This window comes from Oncorhynchus clarkii, chromosome 26 (genome assembly GCF_045791955.1).
Source record: "Oncorhynchus clarkii lewisi isolate Uvic-CL-2024 chromosome 26, UVic_Ocla_1.0, whole genome shotgun sequence".
NCBI classification, from domain to species: domain Eukaryota; kingdom Metazoa; phylum Chordata; class Actinopteri; order Salmoniformes; family Salmonidae; genus Oncorhynchus; species Oncorhynchus clarkii.
Window position 1 is genome coordinate 18,434,682 of NC_092172.1, and position 27,253 is coordinate 18,461,934.

The following is a 27,253-nucleotide window of genomic DNA, read 5'->3' on the forward strand; positions in this document are numbered from 1 at the left end:
TCATAGCTGGGTGACTAACGAGCCAAACGGGCACGTTAGCAGACATAGCTCTCAGTGTGTCCCCGCTCCCTTCTCACCTACCCACCCCCACACCCATTCCTCAACGACCTTTATTGATCTTTATTAATGCAATTCAATCTCACACCCTCCTTGCCCCCCAGAGGAATGAATACCCACTTATTTTGTGTCTCGCCTGCGTTGACACGGATTTTGCCCACAGTGATCTCGGGCCTCATTCCCCCACTGCTCCAGGGGTTGAAGGTCTGCATCTTGCTCCACATATTGTTCACAACACTCCCCTCCCAGCGGAACGTCAGCATCATCAGGTCCCCAATGTCTGAGTCCAGGGTGATCAGAAAGGTGAATGTCTTATTGCCTGAGATCTCCTCGATGCTGAGAGAAAGAGAGAGAGGTTAGAGAGAGGTACATTCACCTTGATGCACTTCCTTAGGTTTTTTTTCACAGGTTTCTTTCACACATGGGCTGCAAGTAATGAACCTGAAAATCAGAAAAAAGGTTTGACAATTAAATTGTTATTTGTTAGCTGAAACTGCTGTGCATGTGAAATAACCATAGTCTTGGGTAGCCTCTTTTATAAGGACATTCAGGGGTGGGGGTGAGGAAGTACAGTATTTTCATCTCCCTCCAGAAGTGTAGCGGCTATGACAGTAGGAACAAGAATGTGACTCTCTACTCTTAGTGTAGATGCACGCGATATACAGCAGAATGGGATCAAAATGTACAGTGGGTTGGCAGGGAGAGTGTGTGAGAGTGAGTGATGCACACACAGATCAATTATTGATCAATTATAGTCCTATTTCATTCAGAGGTATGAGCTGTTTCCATGTACTTCCCTACTGCTATTTTTTTTTATTTTTTAATTTTTTTACCCCTTTTTCTCCCCAATTTCGTGGTGTCCAATTGTTGTAGTAGCTACTATCTTGTCTCATCGCTACAACTCCCATACGGGAGACGAGACGAAGGTTGAAAGTCATGTCCTCCGATAGACAACCCAACCTAGCCGCACTGCTTCTTAACACAGCGCGCATCCAACCCGGAAGCCAGCCGCACCAATGTGTCGGAGGAAACACCGTGCACCTGGCAACCTTGGTTAGCGCACACTGCGCCGGGCCCACCACAGGACAAGGACATTCCTACCGACCAAGCCCTCCCTAACCCGGACGACGCTAGGCCAATTGTGCGTCGCCCCATGGACCTCCCGGTCGCGGCCGGTTACGACAGAGCCTGGGCGCGAACCCAGAATCTCTGATGGCACTGCTGGCCCTTAACCACTGCACCACCCGGGAGGCCCTACCCTACTGCTATTACTACTGCTATTATTGCTACCCATGGGGAAGCTCTACGTTGTACAGGGGCAGAGTGAGAGCTGACTGGATGCAGTCTCTAGTGAACATCTACAGACCCCTTGCACAGTCTTCATATTTAACAGACTTAAAATTCAATCTAAAAAGGGATTCAATTAGATGGAGCAACACAATCTAATTCTAGAAAATCTTATAAATTAGTAAAACAAAATTAAGATGCATCGATTGTCTTCACACCCCAGAGTTATTACTTGGTTGAAGCACCTTTGACAGCCGCTACAGCTGTGAATAATTTTTAATAAGATTCTACCAACCTTGCACAGCTCCTATGGCATCATATAGTTATTTTGTCAAAATTGCTCAAGCTCAGTAAATTAGGATGGGAATCATTGATGGGCAGAAATATTCAAACCTTGTCTCTGATTTTCAAGCAGATTTAAGTCAGGGCTGAGACTGGACCATTCAGGAACACCCAATATATATTTGGCAGCATCATGTTATGGGTATGTTTGTCACCTGCAGGGACTGGGGAGTTTGTCAGGATCAAAAGACATATGAAAGCAGCAAAGCCCAGATAAAAAGTTAGCGGAAACCCTGTGTCAGTTTTCTGAATATATAACACACAAATGTTACACAAATGTTAATGCCAAAGACACACCAAATGGATTTTCCAGAGGTGTTGAACGTTCCTTGTCCAGTCTACATTCTAACTTAAATTTGCTTGAAAATCAGAGACAAAGTTTAAATATTTCTGTCCATCAATGATTCCCAAACAAGTTTACTGAGTTTGAGCAGTTCTGTCAAAAACAATGGATGTATGTTGCCCTAAGAGTTGTGCGAAGTTGGTAGAATCTTATTCAAAATTATTAACAGCTGTGATGGCTGCCAAAGGTGTTTCCACCAAGTATAACTCTGGGATGTGAAGACATACACAATCAAGACATCTTCATTTTTTATGTCCTTAAATATTCTTTCACTTTGAAAATGTGGAGTACATCTTTAGGGAAAAAAAATCTCATTTAATCACTTTTTAGATGTAATTTTAAGGCAGCAAAATTTGAAGACTGTGCAAGGGGTGTGTAGACATTCACTTGGCACTGCATGTAGAGACTTGAACACTTTAGCCCCAGTGTACTGTCTGCATGAAAACTCAGCTCATATCAGGGCCACAGCTACAATACTTAAAGACGCACTCCAGATATTTTTAAACTTTTCCTGTTGAAAAATAATATCCCACTTATAAATACAGTAATCACTTAAGGGTAAACAAATGATGTTTTAAGCAAAATAGTGTTTTCTAGACAAAACTGCAAACTTCAAGGAGTAGGCCATTCAAGGAGTTGGTCTGATGGTGCACGCTGGTGTCATCGGCCTCCCCCTTACTTGAGGGAACAATAGAGGAGTAATAGAGAACAAAATACGAAAGGCCCACACCCCAACTTTTGCCATGTCATGAGGATACTTGGACCACATATTAAGATGTGCCTTTTATTAAGTAAATCAGTTGATAAATGAAGCGCATTCTGGGAGGACGCACACTGACCTACCACATACCTGCTGAACTATCACATTACATACATAGGGATTTTCTCTCCTCCTAGTTCTAATCATCCCGTCAGGTTGGTTCAGGACTTTCTGGTTCAGGCCCTGGAGAGGGAGTGGCCTGTCTCCATGGTTACATAGCCCCCCCCCCCCCCCCTACTGAGAGAGGAGAGAGAATACAGAGAGAGGAGGTTCTGCATGGTGTGAGTGGCCTTGTCTTTCAGAGAGTTCACATCAGTCCCTGGTCCCCGCCTGCCTTCCACCAGCTCCTCCTCTGGGGAGCATGGCTCAAAGCCTCTCAGTCAATCCCTGACCTGGGGTGGAGTCTGGAGCATCTGCTGACCCCCTACGGGCTCCCTGGCTGAGGAGCAGGGGTCTCTGTGGCTGGCGGCCGAGCCAATGAGACAGCTAGACTGGCTGTGGGCTGATGACCTCACTGATGATGTCAGTGTGTGTCTGAACCTTGACCTCCTGGCGTCACTGGTCTACTCCCTGCCTGACTGGCGCCTGCTCTGGTCACCTGACCCCCGCTTCCTCAACCCCTTCCTGCCCATTGCCAGAGCAACCGTTCCATCCATTCTCCCTGTTTCCACAGAGCTTTGTTTATGAAATCAGCTTCTGGGTGGGGCCAGACTGGCAGGAGGCAGAGTTTCATGCTCTAATCAGAGAGGCCAGTAGAGAGACGGTAGAGAATGTTACACTTATAGACACCTACACATCCTACACACACACCTACATACACCCTGACATAACACACACCTACACACCCTACACACACACCTACATACACCCTGACATAACACACACCTACACACCCTACACACACACCTACACACACCCTGACATAACACACACCTACACACACCCTACATACACACTGACACACCACCCAACACACACACCTACACACACCCTGACATAACACACACCTACACACCCTACACACACACTGACACACCACCCAACACACACACCTACATACACCCTGACATAACACACACCTACACACCCTACACACACACTGACACACCACCCAACACACACACCTACACACAGACCGACAAACACCCTGACATAACACACACCAGCTACTGTTACAGACTCACCTACTGCTCACACACACATGCCCTCTCACACATACACGCACACAAACTCCACACATACCTGCAAAGCCTGCTGTACACACGCATGCATCTCACCGTTAGGTAGTGTCTGTCTATGTGTGTGATAGAGATGAGTGCAGTGCTGTAATATGCTGTAGCAACACTTTCCAGACCCCGAAGCTTGTGGTTGGTGTCAGGATGGTGTTGTTGTCAGGATGGTGTTGTTGTCAGGTTGGTGTTGATGTCAGGATGGTGTTGTTGTCAGGATGGTGTTGTTGTCAGGTTGGTGTTGATGTCAGGATGTTGTTGGTGTCAGAATGTTGTTGGTGTCAGGTTGGTGTTGTTGTCAGGATGGTGTTGTTGTCAGGATGGTGTTGTCGTCAGGTTGGTGTTGATGTCAGGATGTTGTTGGTGTCAGGATGTTGTTGGTGTCAGGTTGGTGTTGATGTCAGGATGGTGTTGGTGTCAGGATGGTGTTGATATCAGAATGTTATTGGTGTCAGGATGGTGTTGGTGTCAGGATGTTGTTGGTGTCAGGTTGGTGTTGATGTCAGGATGGTGTTGGTGTCAGGATGGTGTTGGTGTCAGGATGTTGTTGGTGTCAGGATGGTGTTGATGTCAGCGGCAGGTTGCCTAGTAGTTCGAGCGTTGGGCCAGTAACCAAAAAGGTTGTTGGATCGAATCACCGAGCTGATAAGGTAAACATTTGTCGTTCTGCTCCTGAACAAGATAGTTAACCCACTGTTCTCTGGTAGGCTGTCATTGTAAATAAGAATTTTATCTTAACTAACTTACCTAGTTAAATAAAGGTTGAAAAGGAGACTGGGATAGGACTTTAACTGCCTCATTGGCTTCAGAGGAGAAACTTTAAAGTGGCTCTTATTGGCTGTGCTTCACAGCAGATTAAGTCTTTTTCAATAAAGCCACAGTCTCAGATTTCTAAGCTCCTGTCACTACACCCTTACCAAAGTTCCAGAGACTTTACCTCATCATATCAATCAATCAAGTGTATTTTATTAAGCCCTTTTTACATCAGCAGATGTCACAAAGTGCTTATACAGATACCAAAAACTGTCCCCTTGATCTGATAGACCCTAGAACCTTATTTCCTAGTGAGACCTTGTCATGGCATATATTGACCAAAGTGTGTTCCAACTAATATGGTCTTTGCATCAAACTAATATGGTCTTGCATCAAACAATGTAACATGCCTACAATTCCCTGCTCGTCTCTTCCCATGAGACTTTAAAAGTGATTGACCATGGACTCATGTTCCAGAAAGCTCTTATGCAAAATGTTATTCCTGGTTGTCACGTATTAACAAGGTAGGTGGAATCAAGCGCAGAGAGCAGGTGCAGTGAGTCGATAGTTTATTCTCCGGAACAAACACTGAAAACCCGAAAACAGGGTGAAATAATCCAACACAGGATTAAGATATATCGGAGCAAATAACACAATACGTATTCACTAAAATACATGAAACCAAAACAATCCCGCACGAAACAAGGGCGGGACAACCTACTATAAATAAGGACGTCAATAAACTAAAATACACACAGGTGAAACTAATAAGACAAAACCAACAGACAAACGAAAAAGGGATCGATGGTGGCTAGTAGGACGGTGACGACGACCGCCGAGCACCGCCCGAACAGGCAGGGGAGCCAACTTCGGCGGAAGTCGTGACAGTACCCCCCCCCTGACGCGCGGCCCCCGCAGCGCGCCGCCACCGTCCTCGAGGACGACCCGGAGGACGAGGTGCTGGGCGATCCGGGTGGAGGCGGTGGAAATCACTCAGGAGAGAAGGGTCCAAAATGTCCCTCACCGGAACCCAGCATCTCTCTTCCGGACCGTACCCCTCCCAGTCCACGAGGTACTGTAGGCCCCCCACCCGGCGTCTCGAATCCAGAATGCCCCGAACTGTGTACGCCGGGGACCCCTCGATGTCCAGGGGGGGCGGAGGGACCTCAGGCACCTCACCTTCTTGCAGGGGACCAGCCACCACCGGCCTGAGGAGAGACACATGAAACGAGGGGTTAATACGGTAATACCTAGGAAGTTGTAACCTGTAACACACCTCGTTTATTCTCCTCAGGACTTTAAACGGCCCCACACACTGCGGCCCCAGCTTCCGACAGGGCAGGCGGAGGGGCAGGTTCCGGGTCGAGAGCCAGACCCTGTCCCCCGGTGCAAACACGGGGGCCTCACTGCGGTGTTGGTCAGCGCTCCTCTTCTGCCGTTCGCCCGCTAACCGTAGTGAGTCCTGAACGGCTTTCCATGTGTCCTTGGAGCGCTGTACCCATTCCTCCACCGCAGGAGCCTCGGTCTGGCTCTGATGCCATGGAGCCAGGACCGGCTGGTAACCTAACACACACTCAAAAGGAGACAAGTTAGTTGAGGAGTGGCGTAGGGAGTTCTGAGCTAGTTCAGCCCAGGGAACATACCTTGCCCACTCACCAGGCCGGTCCCGGCAATAGGACCGCAGAAACCTGCCCACCTCTTGATTTACGCGCTCCACCTGCCCATTACTCTCGGGGTGAAAACCTGAGGTTAAGCTGACCGAGACCCCCAGTCTCTCCATAAACGCCCTCCATACTCTGGACGTGAATTGGGGACCCCGATCAGAAACGATGTCCTCAGGCACCCCATAGTGCCGGAAGACATGGGTAAACAAGGCCTCAGCAGTCTGCAGGGCCGTAGGGAGACCGGGCAACGGGATGAGACGACAGGACTTAGAAAACCGATCCACAACGACCAGGATTGTAGTACTTCCCTGGGACGGGGGAAGGTCGGTAAGAAAGTCCACCGATAAGTGTGTCCACGGCCGTTGTGGAACGGGGAGGGGTTGTAATTTCCCTCTAGGCAAGTGCCGAGGAGCCTTGCTCTGAGCACACACGGAGCAGGAGGAGACATAAAATCTCACGTCTTTAGCTAGCGTGGGCCACCAGTATCTCCCTCTCAGACTCCGCACTGTCCTCTCGATGCCCGGATGACCCGAGGAGGGGAGAGTATGAGCCCACCGAATCAGCTTGTCCCGGACCCCCCTCGGTACGTACTGGGTTCCTACTGGACAGTTGGGGGGGGCCGGCTCTGACCGTGAGGCCCCCTCTATCTCTGCGTCCACCTCCCATACCACCGGTGCCACGAGACATGACGGTGAAATGATGGGAGTTAGCTCAACGGGCCGCTCCTCGGTATCATAGAGGCGGGACAGCGCGTCGGCCTTGGTGTTTTGGGAGCCGGGCCGGTATGAGAGGGTAAACCGGAATCTGGTAAAAAACATGGCCCATCTAGCCTGACGTGGATTCATTCTCTTCGCTGCCCGGATATACTCGAGATTACGATGGTCAGTCCAGATGAGAAAGGGGTGTTTAGCCCCCTCAAGCCAATGTCTCCACACCTTCAGAGCCTTGACTACAGCTAACAACTCCCGGTCCCCCACATCATAGTTTCGCTCCGCTGGGCTGAGCTTGCTCGAAAAAAAGGCACAAGGGCGAAGTTTGGGTGGCACGCCCGAGCGTTGGGACAGCACGGCTCCGACCCCAGCCTCGGACGCATCCACCTCCACTATGAACGCTAAAGAGGGGTCCGGATGCGCCAACACGGGTGCATTGGTGAACAGCTCCTTCAAACGAGTGAATGCTCTGCCCGCCTCTGCTGACCAGCGCAAGCGCACCGGTCCTCCCTTCAGCAGCGAGGTGATGGGAGCAGCTACCTGACCAAAACCCCGGATAAACCTCCGGTAGTAATTGGCAAACCCTAAAAACCGCTGCACCTCTTTCACCGTGGTCGGAGTCGGCCAATTACGCACGGCTGTAACGCGGTCATCCTCCATCACCACCCCAGAGGTGGAAATACGATATCCCAGGAAGGAAACGGACTGTTTGAAAAACTCACATTTCTCCGCCTTGCAATACAGATCATGCTCCAGCAGTCGCCCAAGTACCTTACGCACCAGAGACACATGCGCCGCGCGTGTGGCAGAATAGATCAAGATGTCATCGATGTACACTACCACTCCCTGCCCGAGCAGGTCTCGGAGAATCTCGTCTACGAAGGATTGGAAAACGGCTGGAGCATTCTTCAACCCGTATGGCATGACGCGGTACTCATAATGACCAGATGTAGTACTGAATGCAGTTTTCCACTCATCCCCTCCTCGGATACGCACCAGATTATACGCGCTCCTCAGGTCCAGTTTTGTGAAGAAGCGCGCCCCGTGAAATGATTCCACCGCCGTGGCGATGAGAGGTAGTGGGTAACTAAACCCCACTGTGATGGAATTTAGACCTCTATAATCAATGCACGGACGCAGACCTCCATCCTTCTTCTTCACAAAAAAGAAGCTCGAGGAGACGGGTGATGCGGAGGGCCGAATGTACCCCTGTCTCAGTGATTCAGTAACGTATGTTTCCATCGCTACCGTCTCCTCCTGGGACAATGGATACACGTGACTCCTAGGAAGTGCAGCGTTCTCCAGAAGGTTTATCACGCAGTCCTCTCGACGATGATGTGGTAATTGGGTCGCCTTCTTTTTACTGAAGGCGATAGCCAAATCGGCATATTCAGAGGGAATGCGCACGGTGGAAACTTGGTCTGGACTCTCCACCGTAGTCGCACCAACGGCAACTCCTCTACACCTACCTGAACACTCCTCTGACCACCCCTTAAGAGCCCCCTGTCGCCAGGAAATCACCGGGTTGTGTTGAGCTAACCAGGGAACCCCCAACACCACCGGAAACGCAGGTGAATCTATAAGGAACAGACTAATCTGCTCCTTATGATCCCCCTGCGTTACCATGTCCAGTGGCACCGTAGCCTCCCTAATCACTCCTGACCCTAATGGTCGGCTATCTAATGAGTGCACGGGGAAAGGTTGATCTACCGACACCAGGGGAATCCCTAGCCTTAACGCAAGCCCACGATCCATGAAATTCCCAGCTGCGCCTGAATCGACTAGCGCCTTATGCTGTAGAGAGGGAAAAAACCCAGGGAAAGAAATCAAAACATACACATGACCGACAGGAGGCTCTGGGTGAGTCTGGTGCTTACTCACCTGGGGTGATCGAGCAGTGCTCCGCCTGCCCTCCCGACTCCCAGACGAGTTCCTCCAGCACCGGTCTGACGTGTGCCCTCGTCGACCACAACTGGTGCAGGAGGACACTCCTCCTCCGGTCTCCCTCGAAGCTGCCCCTCCTAATTCCATAGGGATAGGGGCAGGAGGGCTGGGAAGTGGAAACGACAGGGCCTGATCCGAACGCCCGCGAGCAGCCAGCAGATTGTCGAGACGGATAGCCAAGTCAATGAGCTCATCCAGTGTGCAGGTGGTGTCCCGACATGCCAGCTCCCTGCGGACGTCCTCCCTGAGACTGCATCTGAAATGGTCGACCAAGGCCCTGTCGTTCCATCCTGCTCCTGCGGCCAAGGTCCTGAACTCCAGAGCAAAGTCCTGAGCGCTCCTCGTCTCCTGCCGCAGGTGGAACAGCCGTTCACCCGCCGCCCGACCCTCTGGTGGATGGTCAAAAACAGCTCGGAATCGGCGGGTGAACTCTGGGTAATTATCCCTCGCCGAGTCCGGGCCATTCCATACTGCGTTGGCCCACTCGAGGGCTCGCCCAGTCAAGCAGGAGACGAGGGCGCTCACGCTCTCCTCTCCAGAGGGAGCAGGACGCACGGTAGCCAGGTATAGCTCCAGTTGAAGGAGGAAACCCTGGCACCCAGCCGCCGTTCCGTCATACTCCCGTGGGAGTGTCAACCGCAGAGCCCCGGAGCCAGATGTGGTCGCAGGAACAGGAGGTGCTGGAGAAGGGGGTGCTAGCGATGATGTGGGAAGACCACTCCTCTCCCATCGATCCATCCTCTCCATCATTTGGTCCATGGCAGAACCAATCCGATGGAGCACGCTGGTGTGGTGGAGGACTCTCTCCTCCATCGATGGGAGAGGAGACGCGGCTGCTCCTGCTGATTCCATGGGTGGTGCGGGATTCTGTCACGTATTAACAAGGTAGGTGGAATCAAGCGCAGAGAGCAGGTGCAGTGAGTCGATAGTTTATTCTCCGGAACAAACACTGAAAACCCGAAAACAGGGTGAAATAATCCAACACAGGATTAAGATATATCGGAGCAAATAACACAATACGTATTCACTAAAATACATGAAACCAAAACAATCCCGCACGAAACAAGGGCGGGACAACCTACTATAAATAAGGACGTCAATAAACTAAAATACACACAGGTGAAACTAATAAGACAAAACCAACAGACAAACGAAAAAGGGATCGATGGTGGCTAGTAGGACGGTGACGACGACCGCCGAGCACCGCCCGAACAGGCAGGGGAGCCAACTTCGGCGGAAGTCGTGACACTGGTTTTGTACAGTACAGTACAATGCCATGAATTTAGCATGTATTACTCTAGGCTCCTGCCTGTGCCAACTACACGCTTTCCTGCTTGTTAAGTTCTGACATTCTACAGTATTTCCTAAGTACATGGAAGAGTGGGTTTTGTCTGTAAGGGACATGGGACACCATTGTGTGCACTTACGTTTGTAGGGCATGTGAGAGCGGGTCTTGTGGTAGAGCTTCTTGCCGGCGACACTGCGCACCCTCCTGACGTTATAGCCCAGTGTGTTGCATTTGTTCTTGCGGCAGTCCAGGCAGGTACCCTTCTCAAAGGCATTGTCATCACTGCATCTGTAGGCCAGGATCTGCTTGTCTTTGTTCAGAAGGGAGTCGATGAACGCTCATGGGCACATTTCACTGTCTGCTCAAAACCTAGGAGAGAAAGAGTGGAAATGTGAGTGGAATTTTAAAAGGGGGCAGGTAATAAGACTGTAACACATATGAATTGAACATTAAAACTTTGGACTCAAATGTTTCCCTTTGTGATCAGGTCACTGCATCATTCTAGCCCTGGTTAAACGAACTGGGACTGAGGCTATTCAGAACTGTATCTGTTCCAGCCTTCAATATTTTCCTCTCCTCAGAAGACAGACTACGCCTTAACAAGATCCTGATTATACTTTTTAGTTGGTCATTATTTGGGGATTGGTCATTATCCCGAAAGCAGATGATGTCCTGTCACTTCTCTGGGTAAAAAGGCCTGTCTACCTCTTTATGATTGTGAGCAGACTGATCTGAGACCTGTCTTCGGGCCTGCTTCTCCTGAGGAGTTCTCATCATAGCCTGGAGGCAGAATGCAGAGTAGATGGACAGGGCTGAGGGAGACGTATTTGGCTAATTAACTCATGAGGATGACAGATGCTTTAATGTGCTTCTGTCTTTCATCTAAGAAAAAAAACGTTTTGATTGAATCCCCTGAAATCCCACCACCACTTATTTCGGACTATTGGGAATTCTATTCATATTCAGTATAGCAGCGTGAATATAAGATGAGGCACTGCTTTCACACAATACTGCTTTATTATTTTAGTTTGTGTCTCTCTGCAAGGTAAATGGTAATGGTTTACTTTGATCAAAAATAGCTCTTCCCCTTAATATACCCTACCAATATTTTTCTATATGCCAAATTACTCTCCCTTCCCCACTCCACCACTGTGACAGACTCACCATTGATTCCATGCAAGGCGATGTGTTCCATTAAGCTCTGGAAAGGGTGGCATCCTGGTTCGAAGTCACCCCCGTTGGGGTAGAAGTCAACATGTGCCACAGGCTGCTTGATTACCACACTCAGCCCCATGCATTCTTGAGTGTAGGTCTGTCTGATGCTGCCATGCCCTCAAACAGGGGACCTGCTGGATCCAGACCTGGACAAAGAAACACAACGGATCTCAGGCTTTTCACCAGAGTGCCATTAGACTTGGATACTTCTATAAGAATTGTACTCTAATGCATTATTTAGCCAGGAAATGGTGTGACAAAATATTTACAGAGAGTAGAAAGTCTCACTGGTGATTCGTCCAATCTTTCCAGGTCCTCCCAGGTAGCTTCCAGCAAATCCAGAGATGTGAGCACCAAGACTGTATCCAATCAGATGAACGTTCTCTGCAGGAAACTGGTAAAAATCCTGACACACAAAGATCACTATTTTAGTGTTGATGTGAAAAGGAGGTGATGTGGCATTATTGTCTTTTGTAGGAGACATTATATCTCCTAAAGAACTTTCTTCACATTTCTGTCACACAAACAGTACTTTGCAATGACAGTCCTTGTTGAACACGTTGAACACTTTTCTGACTCTCACCTGCAGCCACTGTAGCAGGAATGCTGTCTTTCCCCACTGCCCTAGTGTTCTTGGCTGCGTTAGGGTAGACTGGTCTTCAGAGCAGAAGCAAGAACGGGCACCCAGCTCTCCATCAGAGCGTTTATCTTGGAAAATGAGAAATGGGTTGTAGTCTCATTTGTTGGGTTGCAAAGGGAGGGTATCTTACTGGAATCCTTCTACGTTTACCAGTAAACTCACAGAATTTTGGTAACTTTCAAGGTTTTTGGGGGGAATTTTATCAGATGACATCTAGTGGCCTTTTTGGGTACTCCAGATTATCACAGGTGTACATAATTATTTCTGTCCCTCTATGTGGCCTTATCACATGTCAAATATATCAAATAATCAAATAACATAGTTTTAAAATACAAACCTGTTAAACAGTATCATACATTTAAACCATCAACTTAGTGAATACCATTGGTGTTTAATATGAGGGTTTCAGCATGAAATATAATTTTATTTATTTTTATTTACTTAAATATGTCAATATGTATTTTGTCGCCAAACTGGTAGCAGTTGTGAAAAAATAAATAGTTGGAAGAGTTGCAGAGTTAATTGAAAAATAATGTCATTGCTGATTAGATGCTTTTTTCATATTTTTTATTTTTATTTTTTTATCATTCTTGAAACTCATGGATAATATGGACACAAATATAAAACATATATATGAAGTTATTAATGTATAAATTACAAAAGTTACCATATATTACCTGTTCATTACCAAAATGATAGAAGATTCCGGTAACTTTGTAATTCACCTGTAGCTTTGCAACCTTACTCATTTGACTCACGTTTTGTTGTAAGGGACCATAGCAAATCTATATAACTTCATCCCCCCCAACTTACTACAGTTTCCATCACATTTACCGGCCTGCATCTGAAGTGCAGAACAACAACTGAGTAAAATAAGGAGAACTGCCACCAAATTATATCTGGCCCTCCACTGTATATCATCTACCGTCCATTTGTGATGTTTTTTCATAGGAGCCAATGGCCATGTTGTGTACGTGTCATCACTAGTTGAGCCAGGAGGAGTGGAGAGAACAGGCCGTACCGACCATCCGTGGGTGATGATAATGAGTGGATGACTGCTGTTGAAACCACAGGAGGTCTGAGTATGAGGTCTGAAAGCCTCCACCGTGCACCAGTCCTCCATGTCTTTAGCACCATCAGAGTAGAGCTTGAAGACTGTGCTGGTAATGTGAGGCATCTTCATTCTCAGGACAGGCTTCGGGTCCACTACAAATTTTTAAAAAATACAAACATGGTCAATGCAGAGTAATGACAGAGGAAAAAAGGTATAATGTTTTATGATTTTATATTTGACATTAATGTGTTTTGAAGTACAACAGCAGATTATTGTGTATAGAGTGGTAGAACAAGCATTGTCATGCATGTGCATTTCATACATACCTGATTATTGAACAGCACAGGGTTCAAACTCATTGATTTAGGAATTGATTCCCCTGCCCACTCACCCACTGCATTGATTTTTTGTTCTGGTAAGTGTTAACTTGTGACTAGAATCTGTGTATTCCTTGTCTAGTTTGACCATGAGTGGACACTAGACTAGAGACACTGCCCAATATACAGTATAACTTTTTGTGGTGATGATGTAATCCAGCTTTCATTTGTGATTGCTAGAAATATGAGTTGGGAAACAGTCCTTAGAGATGGTAGATTTGTTTTGTTCATACAACTTACTGTATTTTTTGTATATTTTATATTCATATTTTATATTAATATGAATCTTTTATACCTATTTTAAAAAAAAGTGTTTATATTTTATATGCACAGTGTTTGTTTTATTTTCGCCAAACTCTCCCTCCACATTGTTGTCATTTCAGCCACAACAATGATAGTATTGTAGTAGATCCGTCACAACAGTAATCTATTTTACATCTAACTAGCACTGTTAGTATCTTTACTATCAGAATTGGTCATTTTACAGTCACCAATGATTGAAATATACACTACCTTTCAAAAGTTTGGGGTCACTTACAAATGTCCTTGTTTTTGAAAGAAAAGCACATTAATTGTCCATTAAAAATAACATCAAATTGATCAGAAATACAGTGTAGACATTGTTAATGTTGTAAATTACTATTGTAGCTGGAAACGGCAGATTTATTATGGAATATCTACATAGGCATACAGAGGCCCATTATCAGCAACCATCACTTCTGTGTTCCAATGGCACGTTGTGTTAGCTAATTTGTGTTAGCGTTATGTTAGTTAAACAACAATCTCAACATCAACAGTGAAGACACAACCCCCGGGATGCTGGCCTTCTAGGCAGAGTTGCAAAGAAAAAGCCATATCTCAGACTGGCCAATAAAAAGGAAAGATTAAGATGGGCAAAAGAACACAGACACTGGACAGAGGAAATCTGCCTAGAAGGCCAGCATCCCAGAGTCGCCTCTTAGCTGTTGACGTTGAGACTGGTGTTTTGCTATTTAATGAAGCTGCCAGTTGAGGACTTGTGAGGCGTCTGTTTCTCAAACTAGACACTCTAATGTACTTGTCCTCTTGCTCAGTTGTGCACCGGCGCCTCCCACTCCTCTTTTCTCTTTTTATTCTGGTTAGAGCCAGTTTGCGCTGTTCTGTGAACGGAGTAGTACACAGCGTTGCATGAGATCTTCAGTTTCTTGGCAATTTCTCGCATGGAATAGCCTTCATTTCTAAGAACAAGAATAGACTGACAAGTTTCAGAATAAAGTTATTGGTTTCTGGCCATTTTGAGCCTGTAATCGAAACCACAAATGCTGATGCTCCAGGTACTCAACTAGTCTAAAGTTGACCAGTTTTAAAAAAAAATCAGCACAAAAGTTTTCAGCTGTGCTAACAAAATTGCAAAAGGGTTTTCTAATGATCAATTAGCCTTTTAAAATGATTAACTTGGATTAGCTAACACAACGTGTCATTGGAACACAGGAGTGATGGTTGCTGATAATGGGCCTCTGTACGCCTATGTAGATATTCAATAAAAAAATCAGCCGTTTCCAACTACAATAGTCATTTACAACATTAACAATGTCTACACTGTATTTCTGATCTATTTTATGTTATTTTAATGGATGGAAAATGTGCTTTTCTTTCAAAAACAAGTACATTTCTAAGTGACTCCAAACTTTTTAACATAATGTACACTAAATCAAAATGTATTGGTCACATACACATGTTTAGCAGATGTTATTGCAGGTGTAGAGAAATACTGGTACTTCTAGTTCTGACAGTGCAGCAATATCTAACAAGTAATATCTAACAATTTCACAACTCTAGATGACTGACAGGGGCACTGTATTGACGCCACCGTGCGTCCATCTTGGCACTTCCCAACCACAGTAAAATAATATTTTGGAAGCTATATTCATATTTACATTTGTTTTTTGCCACATTCATTCTAATACAGACACCTTAATGCATACTTTGAAATTACATAATTTGACCTAAACAAAATAATCATAAATTCATTGTTTAGATTACTAATGTTACAATCCCCACTACAACAAAAATACTTAAATACATGTAATTTTGTCCTTGAAACATGTAATTTAAATACTGTAGAATTCCATTCATTCCTATGGAGGACTGCTCCTACTGGGGAGTGTCAATATGGCCAACCGGTGGCTTCAAAGCCTCTCAATGGCCAATACACAGCATCAGCAATCCAGGGTTTGTATAAAGTTGAAGTCGGTAGTTTACATACACCTTAGCCAAATACATTTAAACTCAGTTTTTCACAATTCCTGACATTTAATCAGAGTAAAAATTCCCTGTCTTAGGTCAGTTAGGATCACCACTTTATTTTACGAATGTGAAATGTCAGAATAATAGTAGAGAGAATGAGTTATTTCAGCTTTTATTTCTTTCATCACATTCCCAGTGGTTAGAAGTTTACATACACTAAATTAATATTTGGTAGCATTGCCTTGAAATTGTTTAACTTGGGTCAAACGTTTCAGGTAGCTTTCCACAACTTCTCACAATAAGTTGGGTGAATTTTGACCCATTGCTCCTGACAGAGCTGGTGTAACTGAGTCAGGATTGTAGGCCTTCTTGCTCGCACGCGCCTTTTCAGTTCTGTCCACAAATTTTCTATAGGATTGAGGTCAGGGCTTTGTGATGGCCACTCCAATACCTTGACTTTGCTGTCCTTAAGCCATTTTGCCACAACTTTGGGAGTTTGCTTGGGGTCATTGTTCATTTGGAAGACCCATTTGCGACCAAGCTTTAACTTCCTGACTGATGTTGCTTCAATATATCCACATAATTTTCCTATCCTCATGAGGCCATCTATTTTGTGAAGTGCACCAGACCCTCCTGCAGCAAAGCACCCCCACAACATGATGCTGCCACCCACGTGATTCACGTTTGGGATGGTGTTCTTCGGCTTGCAAGCCTCCCCATTTTTCCTCCAAACATAACGATGGTCATTATGGCCAAACAGTTCTATTTTTGTTTCATCAGACCAGAGGACATTTCTCCAAAAAGTATGGTCTTTGTCCCCATGTGCAGTTGCAAACCGTAGTCTGGCTTTTTTTATGGCGGTTTTGGAGCAGTGGCTTCTTCCTTGCTGAGCGGCCTTTCAGGTTATGTTGACATACGACTCGTTTTTACTGTCGATATAGATACTTTTGTACCTGTTTCCTCCAGCATCTTCACAAGGTCCTTTGCTGTTGTTCTGGGATTGATTTGCAATTTTTGCACCAAAGTACGTTCATCTCTAGGAGACAGAACGCGTCTCCTTCCTGAGTGGTATGACGGTTGCGTGGTCCCATGGTGTTTATACACTGCTCAAAAAATAAAGGAAACACTTAAACAACACAATGTAACTCCAAGTCAATCACACTTCTGTGAAATCAAACTGTCCACTTAGGAAGCAACACTGATGGACAATAAATTTCACATGCTGTTGTGCAAATGGAATAGACAACAGGTGGAAATTATAGGCAATTAGCAAGACACCCCCAATAAAGGAGTGGTTCTGCAGGTGGGGACCACAGACCACTTCTCAGTTCCTATGCTTCCTGGCTGATGTTTTGGTCACTTTTGAATGCTGGCGGTGCTTTCACTCTAGTGGTAGCATGAGACGGAGTCTACAACCCTCAGGCTGCAAATAAATTCATTAAAAATCCTACAATGTGATTATCTGGATTTTTTTTCTTCTAATTTTGTCTGTTATAGTTGAAGTGTACCTATGATGAAAATTACAGGCCTCTCTCATCTTTTTAAGTGGGAGAACATGCACAATTGGTGGCTGACTAAATACTTTTTTGCCCCACTGTATATTGTACCGGTAACTGCCGAAATAAAGGAAACACCTGAGTTAATGAGGGATACAAAGTATATTGCTGAGCTGACATATGGAATTGTTCTAAGATGGTCATACTATGAATCATTTAGCTATTTGATTTTGAATTTTAGGAACCCTTTAGGTATATACTGTATATATATATTTTTTTACAAGTATTTCATAAAATATTGCATTTGGCTTTTACTACTATAGCCCAGAGAAACACATTCAATAGCATATTCATAAACACATATTTAACCCCTTTTTGTGGATAGTCACAAAACTACCTTCATACTTCCCTTAATTTGTTTAAACCAGTTACCTTCAGACCAGTCCTGTGGCACTGGTGGGGGTCATAGAGCACAACTGGCATTTGTCTTACAGTGGATGTGCCAACTTTGTGTTTGTGACAGTCTCCCCTTTCCACAGTGGGGTCACATTAGTTTGTAGCCCAAACGGTTTTGACACTACAAACAGAAGTTGACACATCGATGGTACCGAAAATTATGAAAATTACAGGCCTCTCTCATCTTTTTAGGTGGAAGAACTTGCACAATTGGTGGCTGACTAAATACTTTTTTGCCCCACTGTATGTGCATGCAAAGAGCAAACAACAAGCTGCACAAGAACTCACTACTGTAATGGTCCAGGTTACAAAGTGGCTCAGTGACTCGTGTTTGCAACTCAATGTGAAAAAACTGTTTGCATGTTCTTCACAAAGAGGGCAACAGATGCTACTGAGCCAGATGTCTATGCGTCAGGGGAGAAGCTCCAGGTGGTATCTGATTTTAAGTACCTTGGCATCATACTTGATTCCAACCTCTCTTTTAAAAAGCACGTGAAAAAATGTAATTCAAATAACCAAATTCAACCTAGCTAATTTCCGATTTATACAAAATTGTTTGACGACAGAGGTAGCAAAACTGTACTTCAAATCTATGATACTCCCCCACTTAACATACTGCTTGACTAGTTGGGCCCAAGCTTGCTGTACAACATTAAGACCTTTTCAGTCTGTCTACAAACAGGCTCTCAAAGTGCTTTATAGGAAGCCCAATAGCCACCATCACTGTTACATCCTCAGAAAGCAAGAGCTCCTGGGTTGGGAAAATCTTGTGCAATCCATCGATGCATGTCTTGTATTCAAGATCCTAAATGGCCTGGCTCCCCCTCCACTCAGTATTTTTGTTAAACAGAAAACCCAAACATATGGCAGCAGATCCACAAGGTCTGCCATGAGAGGTGACTGTATAGTTAGTTCCCTTAAGCAAAAGCACCTTTAGTAAATCCGTGTTCTCTGTGAGAGCTTCCCATGTCTGAAATACACTGCCATCAGACACACCTAACTGCACCACATATAACACTTTCACAAAATGCTTGAAGACATGGCTAAAGGTCAATCAGATTTGTGAACATGGTCCCTAGCTGTGTGTTGCCGACTTTCCATGTTGTCTGTTGTCTGTAGCTTGTGAGGTGTGGAAAACCCTTTGTTGCTTTTATGAATTTTGTCTTGCTGCTTTTTGTTCTATGTTGCTATGTCTGTATGCTACGTCTTGCTTGTCCTATGTTGCTCTGTCTGTATGCTATGTCTTGTTTGTCCTATGTTGCTATTGTCTATATTGTAATTGTTTTTAATAACCTGCCCAGGGACTGCGGTTGAAAAGTAGCCGGCTGGCTAAAACCAGCATTTTTATTGAAAAGTTGATTAATGTGCACTGTCCCTGTAAAAATAAAATAAACTCAAACTAAACTCAAACCTGTATTTGTGATTTAAAGGGAGGTGTATAGGTAGGGACTGATGCTGCCAGTTGAAACTGAATTTAAAGAGTTATTTTCTCTGTGAGTACAGTATGTGAGCTGGCATGATCCACTGTGAGTGTCCTAGTGCTCTGTCTGTTATTCACACATACAGTGAGATGAACTCTGCAGAGGGGAGGCAACAAACCAGGCCTAAAGAGATAGATAGAGAGAGAGAGAGAAATCATGCCTTATCTATTCTTCATGACATTACATAAGCATTTCCGATTGCTGCCTTTTTAAAATGTTTTATTCACTCCAAACTGCGCTGGGTGACTAAGTGGTTGTAGTTAGTGATCGTGACCGGTTTTCTGGCCTGTTATTTTTAGGATTGCATACACGGGTAATATTGAATACCTTCCAGTTACTACCAATGCACTTATTCCAGTGCTAGTGGACCACAGTGGTTAGTGACAGTTTCTCATTGAATGTCTGTTACTTCCCTTAATCAGTAGACCATTAATCATGTGGATTGATTGATCAAGACAGTAAGTAAGAAAGAAATACACATGAAATATGTATTTTTGTCAAATCTACATTACAGTTGTATAAATTACAAAATGACCTTCACAAACAAGTCACTTTTATCAAATAGCATCTGAGAAAAATGGTGTGAGGAAAAGTGCCTTTTATCTTTTCTTAAGCCAAGTGAAGCAACAAAAAAACAACAGCCATAAAACATTGTACTCCTCCAATGGTTGAATCTCAGGAGAATCAAGCTAGCATCATGTAGTCATCCAAAGGTTGAATCTCAGGAGAATCAAGCTAGCATCATGTAGTCATCCAAAGGTTGAATCTCAGGAGAATCAAGCTAGCATCATGTAGTCATCCAAAGTACATGTAGCAATTGTTTTAAACAAAAAATGAACTACAATAAGAAACTACAGCAACTAAACCACTAAGTAATATAGAAAATAATTTCTAAAGAGCTTTATTATTCCTTACGAATTATATCTGGTTCAGTAGTAAGCCACATACAGGTTATAAAATGCTATGTGTTCCATTGGTGAGGGCTCTTTTGGGAATAGGGAACTAGTGTTCCTCTGCCCACCCATGTTCCTCTGCCCACCCATGTTCCTCTGCACACCCATGTTCCTCTGCACACCCATGTTCCTCTGCCCACCCATGTTCCTCTGCACACCCATGCTCCTCTGTCCACCCATGTTCCTCTGTCCACCCATGTTCCTCTGTCCACCCATGTTCCTCTGCCCATCCATGTTGCTCTGCCCACCCATGGCTAAATAACATCATTTGGTTCATTTGAGTGTTTTTGTCTGAGTTGAAGGGCTCTATTCTTGGAAGTTGCACTGATGTTATCTGTTATTGTCCAGTTCACTATAGGTCATAATGTAGGAGTTCCTCAGTGGTTAAATCCTAGTCACATCATTGGAGGAATAACGTATTGATTACGATAAACAAACAATTTTTATACATTCCCATATGGCCATTGGCCAGTGGGGTAAACTATCTCTCATTGGACTCTTCATGCAGTATTTTGTTTATTAAAACATGTCCAATGGTACTGTAGATACTAGGCTTCCCTACTCATGCTTCTATGAAAATGTGTGCACACGACAGCAGGAACGTTATATACGAGGAAATAAAATTCAGATAAAAATTATTTAGAAGTGATGCTGTGTCACGATACACAGTTCTGTGCTCCACGAGAGAGAGTACAAACAAGAAATGCAATGTAAATTCTTAAAAATCACTGTACTCAGGAACTATCCTCAGAGTAGAATGGATAGTCTGAACACCTGATGATGATGTCATGGGCTAGTAAACATGCCTGAGATCTCAGCTTGTGATTGTGAATTTAACATTACATACTGTTTGTGTTTTTTATGTGTTGGCTCAACTGGCATTCTTTCAGCGGACCTGTCCATGAGAGTGCAGAGACTGAGACCTGACCTCAGGTCCCTTAGACAGAGGAAATTACTCTAGTGCAAGCGGAGAAGGTTGTGTCAAGTGTGGCCTCATTGAGGTGAATGTTTAGCCTGTTGAGGGTTAAAGGGGTAGGAAGCTGCCAAGCCTCAGTACCATTGGTGCTCATGGCCTCTTTGTCTAACTCAGGGTGACCATCTCGTATTTGTCCTTGATGTTGTTCTCCTCCTGTTTCTCAGGCTCGGCATGGTGCAGCTCGATGAACAGGAAGTAAACGGCGGCTCCCACCACTCCTCCCACCATGGGCCCCACTACTGGGATCCACCACCAGCAGCCTCCAGCACTGCACAGACCAGATGAGATATACATGCAGGGGTTTAGGAGTTTACATTTGACTTTGTAGTGAGTAAGTTAAAATAAAACATTTAATACCAAATACACTGAGTGTACAAAACATTAGGAACACCTGCTTTATCCATGACATAGACTGACTAAGTGAATCCAAGTGAAAGCTATGATCCCTTATAATGTCACTTGTTAAATCCACTTCAATCAGTATAGATGAAGGGGAAGAGATCGGTTAAAGAATAATTTTTAAGCCTTGAGAGAACATGGTTTGTGTATGTGTGCCATTCAGAGGGTGAATGGGCAAGACAAAATATTTAAGTGTCTTTGAACGGGGTATGGTAGTAGGTGCCAGGTGCACCAGTTTGAGTGTGTCAAGAACTGCAACGCTGCTGGGTTTTTCATGCTCAAAAGTTTCCCGTGTGAATCAAGAATGGTCCACCACTTAAAGGACATCCAACCAAGTTGACACAACTGTGGGAAGCATTGTCGTCAACATGGGCAAGCATCCCTGTGGAACGCTTTCAACACCTTGTAGAGTCCATGCCCCAATGAATTGAGGCTGTTCTGAGAGCCAAAGGGGGTGCAACTCAGTAATGTTTTGCACACTATCTACAGGGTAAATAGTGGTCACCCGTGTTAAAGGGACAGTGCAGTCAAAAACATGATTTACCTGTTTATTTTATGATATCTCCACACTATGAGGTGTAAAAAACACTCTGAAATTGTGAAAAATATTATAATGCCCTTTAAGAGTAAGAGATTATTGAAAAAATGTTTGGAGTTTCAGCCTGTTCAGGTGGGATGCAGTTTTTGGCCAACAGCATTAAATCATAATCTGATCTAATTATTCAGACCAATGACCAGTTGTCTTGTTCCTAATTTGAAGGAGTAAGCAGGGATGATCCTATCCACCAATCAGGGATGTGTATGAAAATATATTTAAATTTGTATCAACACGCCCACACAATGAGACATCCTAATCAATAGCAAAAGGAGGCTCAGGGTAATAAATGATACAAATATATTTGTCGTTATTTTCATGTGATACAGTGATGATTTAAAAATACATTGAAAAAGACACTGCATGGGGCTTTAAAGCGGCCCAGGAACATGCCATGGTCTGGGGTACGCTACTGTACATTACACAGGAGGTTGGTGGCACCTTAATTGGGGAGGATGGGCTTGTGGTAATGGCTGGAGCGAAATCAGTGGAATGGTATCAAATACATCAAACACACGGACCATTCCATTTGCTCCGTTCCAGCCATTATTATGAGCCGTCCTCCCCTCAGCAGCCTCCACTGGTACTGTGGGAGCAGATTCCACTACTACCTTTTGTTAATTTACACAGTAAGACTCCCTGGATAGGCTCTCTCTAATCTCCACCTCTCACTACTCCTCTACACTCTCTCACATCTTCGGGATCATTGTTCCTTCCACGGGACGCTTGAGCTAATGTAGGCTAATGCGATTAGCATGAGGTTGTAAGTAACAGGAAAATTTCCCAGGACATAGACATATCTGATATTGGCAGAAAGCTTAAATTCTTGTTAATCTTTGTTAGTCAAATTTACAGTAGCTATTACAGTGAAATAATACCATGCTATTGTTTGAGGAGTGTGTACAATTTTGAACATGAAAAGTTATTGATAAACAAATTAGGCACATTTGGGCAGTCTTGATTCAACATTTTTAACAGAAATACAATGGTTCATCAGATCAGTCTAAACGGTGCACATAAACTGCTGCCATCTCATGGCCAAAATCTAAATTGCACCTGGGCTGGAATAATACATTATGGCCTTTCTCTTGCATTTCAAAGATGATGGTACAAAAAAAAATACAAAAGAACGGTTGGCTTTTCTTTGTATTATCTTTTACAAGATCTATTGTGTTATAATCTCCTATATTCCTTTCACTTTTCCACAAACTATATCCTTGCTTCAGGGCCTGAGCTACAGGTAGATTTGGGTATGTCATTTTAGGTGAAAATGTAAAAAAAGGGGCGGATCCTTAAGAGGTTTCGATCTGCCTGCTAATCTATTGATCCAACTATACATAAAGTTGATCTGTTCCCACTCCCCACCAATCTGTTTCTATTAATGCCTAATTCTAATTGTGCTTTACAGATTTGCCAGTTATCTTAATAGCAGGTAATAGTAAAAGCCTAACAATTTCCAATGACCCCCAGATCACCCCTCAAATTCCCACTTAAACAGCTCTCTGCTACTGTAGCCTACGTAGTACATGTCCTGATTCTGTCCTGAACTGAGCGCTTGATCACCTCAGGGCAACTCCTTGATAGAGATTAGCCTCCCTCTGCTAGTACTGACTATTTGGATCCTGTGGGTGAAAGGGACTGAATGACCAGCACTGACGTGACAAGGCCCAGGTAGGAAAACTGACAGTGTCTGAACAGGCTGTGTTTAGCTGCTAAACTACCAGGGGGTGGATGCAGACTACATGGCTGGTGGATTAGGGTGTGTAATCCATGGGCAGAGCCAGGGTGACTAACCATATCCCATGATCAGGCCTGATGACGGACAGACACACGGGGTCACACGATGACGTCTCGTAGACATGGCACCCTCTCAGCTCTTCCTACTGATGTCAAAGGAAAGTGCCACTGTACCTGGTCCTATTGCATTCAGTTTCCTTACAGAGATTCAGTGGATGTAATGTATGGTGATGGAATGTACGCTATATATCCTACTATCACCCTTATACATCTCTATCTTAACATCGTGATTACAGCTGTGTGTGCTGCTAAAACAGCTGAGATTTAAGGGATGTACTTACACCTATATTTCAAATGGGCAGATTACGTCAAATTTGACAGTGTGATGTAAATCTCAGGGCCGCAAGTTTATGTGCGCATTAGCGAGAACTAATCTTAAATGTATACGTGTATGGATAATTTCATATAGACATAGGATCTTAATTTGAGTCAGCTTGCTACAGCAGGAAAGGAATCCTGCAGCAACAGGAAATTATAATTCATGGACATTTTTGCAGGGGTTCATACATTTTTCGTAAGGGAAAATCAAGTCTTTAATCTCAAAGTGGAAATTACAAACTTTAGAAACCTTTTAAAACTTCAAATACACTACAAGTTTTTAATGTCCTGCATTGCAGGAGAGTTCTCCTATAACAGGGTGATCAAATTAAGATCCTACATCTGTATGCAGAACATCTGGTAAGATGTAGTGTGAACACGGTATAAAGTAGAGGGTCAAATACTGTACGTTAACGTTTCCCACCCCAGTAGGGGACCCCCAGCCATTGCACACAATTGTTCTATTCCAGCTCCAACACTTCTGATTCAGCTTGTGATTTAACCGACCAGCCCATTCCTGATGAATCAGGTGTACTGTGCTAGTGCTGGAATAGAACAAATATGTGCAATGGCGGGGCTCCCCAAAGTGCAGGTTGGGAAACTGTTGACTTTGGCCATTAGATCAGACAGCGCCCTCTTCTGAAGAGAAGTCTATAGTGCACTGGCAGAGAGGTTCCTCATATCCTTCACATTTATCTTATGTAACTCTTCTTTAGCCCAGCTCTCATTGTTGAATAACTGCTTGTGAATTGCTTCACCCAGCTTTCTCTAGGGACTATGGAAGTTTGCATGGCAAAGTACAGACATTGCAGCCGATGACCGCTTTGCTTATCTAGTGTAAATAAATACCCAAAGACCAGGGACAGCTTTGAGGAGTGATGGCAGAGAGAGGGAGTCTGCCTCTGACAGTAGGACACACAATGGTGCCATTTTTCTGTTATATGAAGCATGGAATATTTATGTGCAGAGAAATAATCTTACTCTGCCCGCTCACGTCTCCAAACCTTTTTGAAAATGCAGGAGATACAAGAGGTTGCTGGAAATATTGATTGAGAATGTCAGAAGAGCAGAGATAGCGATAGAGCCGCATACTCCTGCTCTTCCTGAAGGAGAGAAGGAGGCCAGGCCACTGGCATTCACTCCCATGTTTCTCACACTGTGTGCCTAAATCCCAGCCACTGCTGGGGAGGAGGACTGAAAAGCAGCATAATGTGCCTGCAGCTCCGCTTGGCACGCTCAGATCAGAGAGCGGCTTCCCTGTCACACACACACACATACTCTGTTTTTGTGTCTTCGTGAATCTTTCAATGTTCTACTGTAAAGTGATTTTTTAAGAGACGAAAGCTCATTTTCAATTTCAAAGGGTTTTCCGGGCAAAAGGCATCTAACAATGTTTGTGAAATGCTACTGTACTTATGGAGGCCATCCAGCTCTCATTTGTGGGACTTGTCTTCTCTCGAGTATAAGCATTGTTGGAAATTACCGGAACACCTCCATGCCCCAACCGGCCACAGCAGTGAAGAGCCTTGGGCCCAGGTCTCTAGCAGGGTTGATGGGATAGCCACAGTTGAGTCCCATGGATACTCCGATGGCCATGATGATCAGGCCAATGCACAGTGGCTCCATCCCTTTAGGAGCTCCAATGTTCTTCCCATCAATAATGGCCAGAATGCACAGGATCAAGGCAGCTGTTCCTATTACCTGGAGACAAGGCATCAGCCATGAGTTTGCGATAGCAATGATCAAAACAGAAAATTGACAGACATACAGATGTAGGATCTTAATTTGAACCAATTTGCTACAGCAGGAAAATAATCCTGCAGCATCAGGAAATATGAATTATTGTGTAGATTACAATTAAAGGGATAGTTTGCTCAAATTACAAAATTACATATTGGTTTACTCAACCTGTAAGTAGTCTATGGACAAGGTATGACAGCAGTCCATGCTTTGGTTTAGATTCCCTGGCAGTGTCTGTCATTGTTTACAAGTGCTAACAGCCTAATTAAACATTGAATACACTGCAATACACTTTCCTGCTGTGCAGAAAAATTTGCAGCAGCAAAAGAGTGATCAAATTAAGATCCTACATCTGTATTCAGTATATTCATCACCACTACAAAATTAACCATCTGTAGCTACTGCTCATGCTGTCACTGTGATGCTTCCACCAATATAGAAAAGACAGCCTCTCATAATAGCATAACAGTGGTATTCTTTGTAGCTTTTTATGTAATGGTAGATGATAATAGGAGTTGGATACCAGACAGTGACAGAGGGAGAATGGCTTGTTGTTATGGTCTGGGTTTTATAATGACTGTCTGTGGCCAGCAGGACTAATTTGCTGTGATGACCTGTGGCCGTCTATTCTTTTGCCTAAGCCTATAATGGGGCTTCCCCTTTCCCCTGGATGAAGGATAGATGAGGCAGCTTTAAAGTCTTTTGAACAGTATCCATATGGTTAGATATTAGGAGCAAATGTTATCTAGGGATAAAAATAGTCAACAACTCAACAATTGCATTAATTACTGTTCCTAGAGGGGAAAACGACTGCTTGAATGTTTGCTTCTATTAGCCAGTTAATGATTGTTTTCTGATTATATTTTGACCCCCTACCCACACACACATCTAACCACATAACCACATAACCACACACACACACACACACACACACACACACACACACACACACACACACACACACACACACACACACACACACACATACACACCAGGGTTGGGCTGAATTAGAATTGAAGGCAGTCAATTTAGGAAGAAAACTACAATTAGATCAATGAAAAAATTGCATTTATTTTCAAAGACTTCTCAATAAACTGAAAAGTAAAGCTACTTAAATCAAAAGTTTTAAAAAATCCTTAATTTACTGTAAATT

At 44.3% G+C, this 27,253-nt stretch overlaps 1 protein-coding gene and 1 pseudogene across 1 annotated transcript in view; both read right to left on the reverse strand.

Moving 5' to 3' along the window:
• Positions 1 to 20,527, reverse strand: LOC139384559 (hepatic triacylglycerol lipase-like; annotated as a pseudogene).
• The window catches only part of LOC139384414 (aquaporin-9-like), a 15,881-nt gene continuing 8,415 nt past the window's right edge, over positions 19,788 to 27,253 (reverse strand). Inside the window, exons 5-6 of the mRNA XM_071129174.1 lie at positions 25,844 to 26,061; positions 19,788 to 21,519 (exon numbers count right to left, since the gene is read on the reverse strand). Coding sequence (XP_070985275.1) covers positions 21,357 to 21,519; positions 25,844 to 26,061 — 381 coding nt within the window. The 3' untranslated portion in view covers positions 19,788 to 21,356. The remainder of the gene's footprint in view (positions 21,520 to 25,843; positions 26,062 to 27,253) is intronic.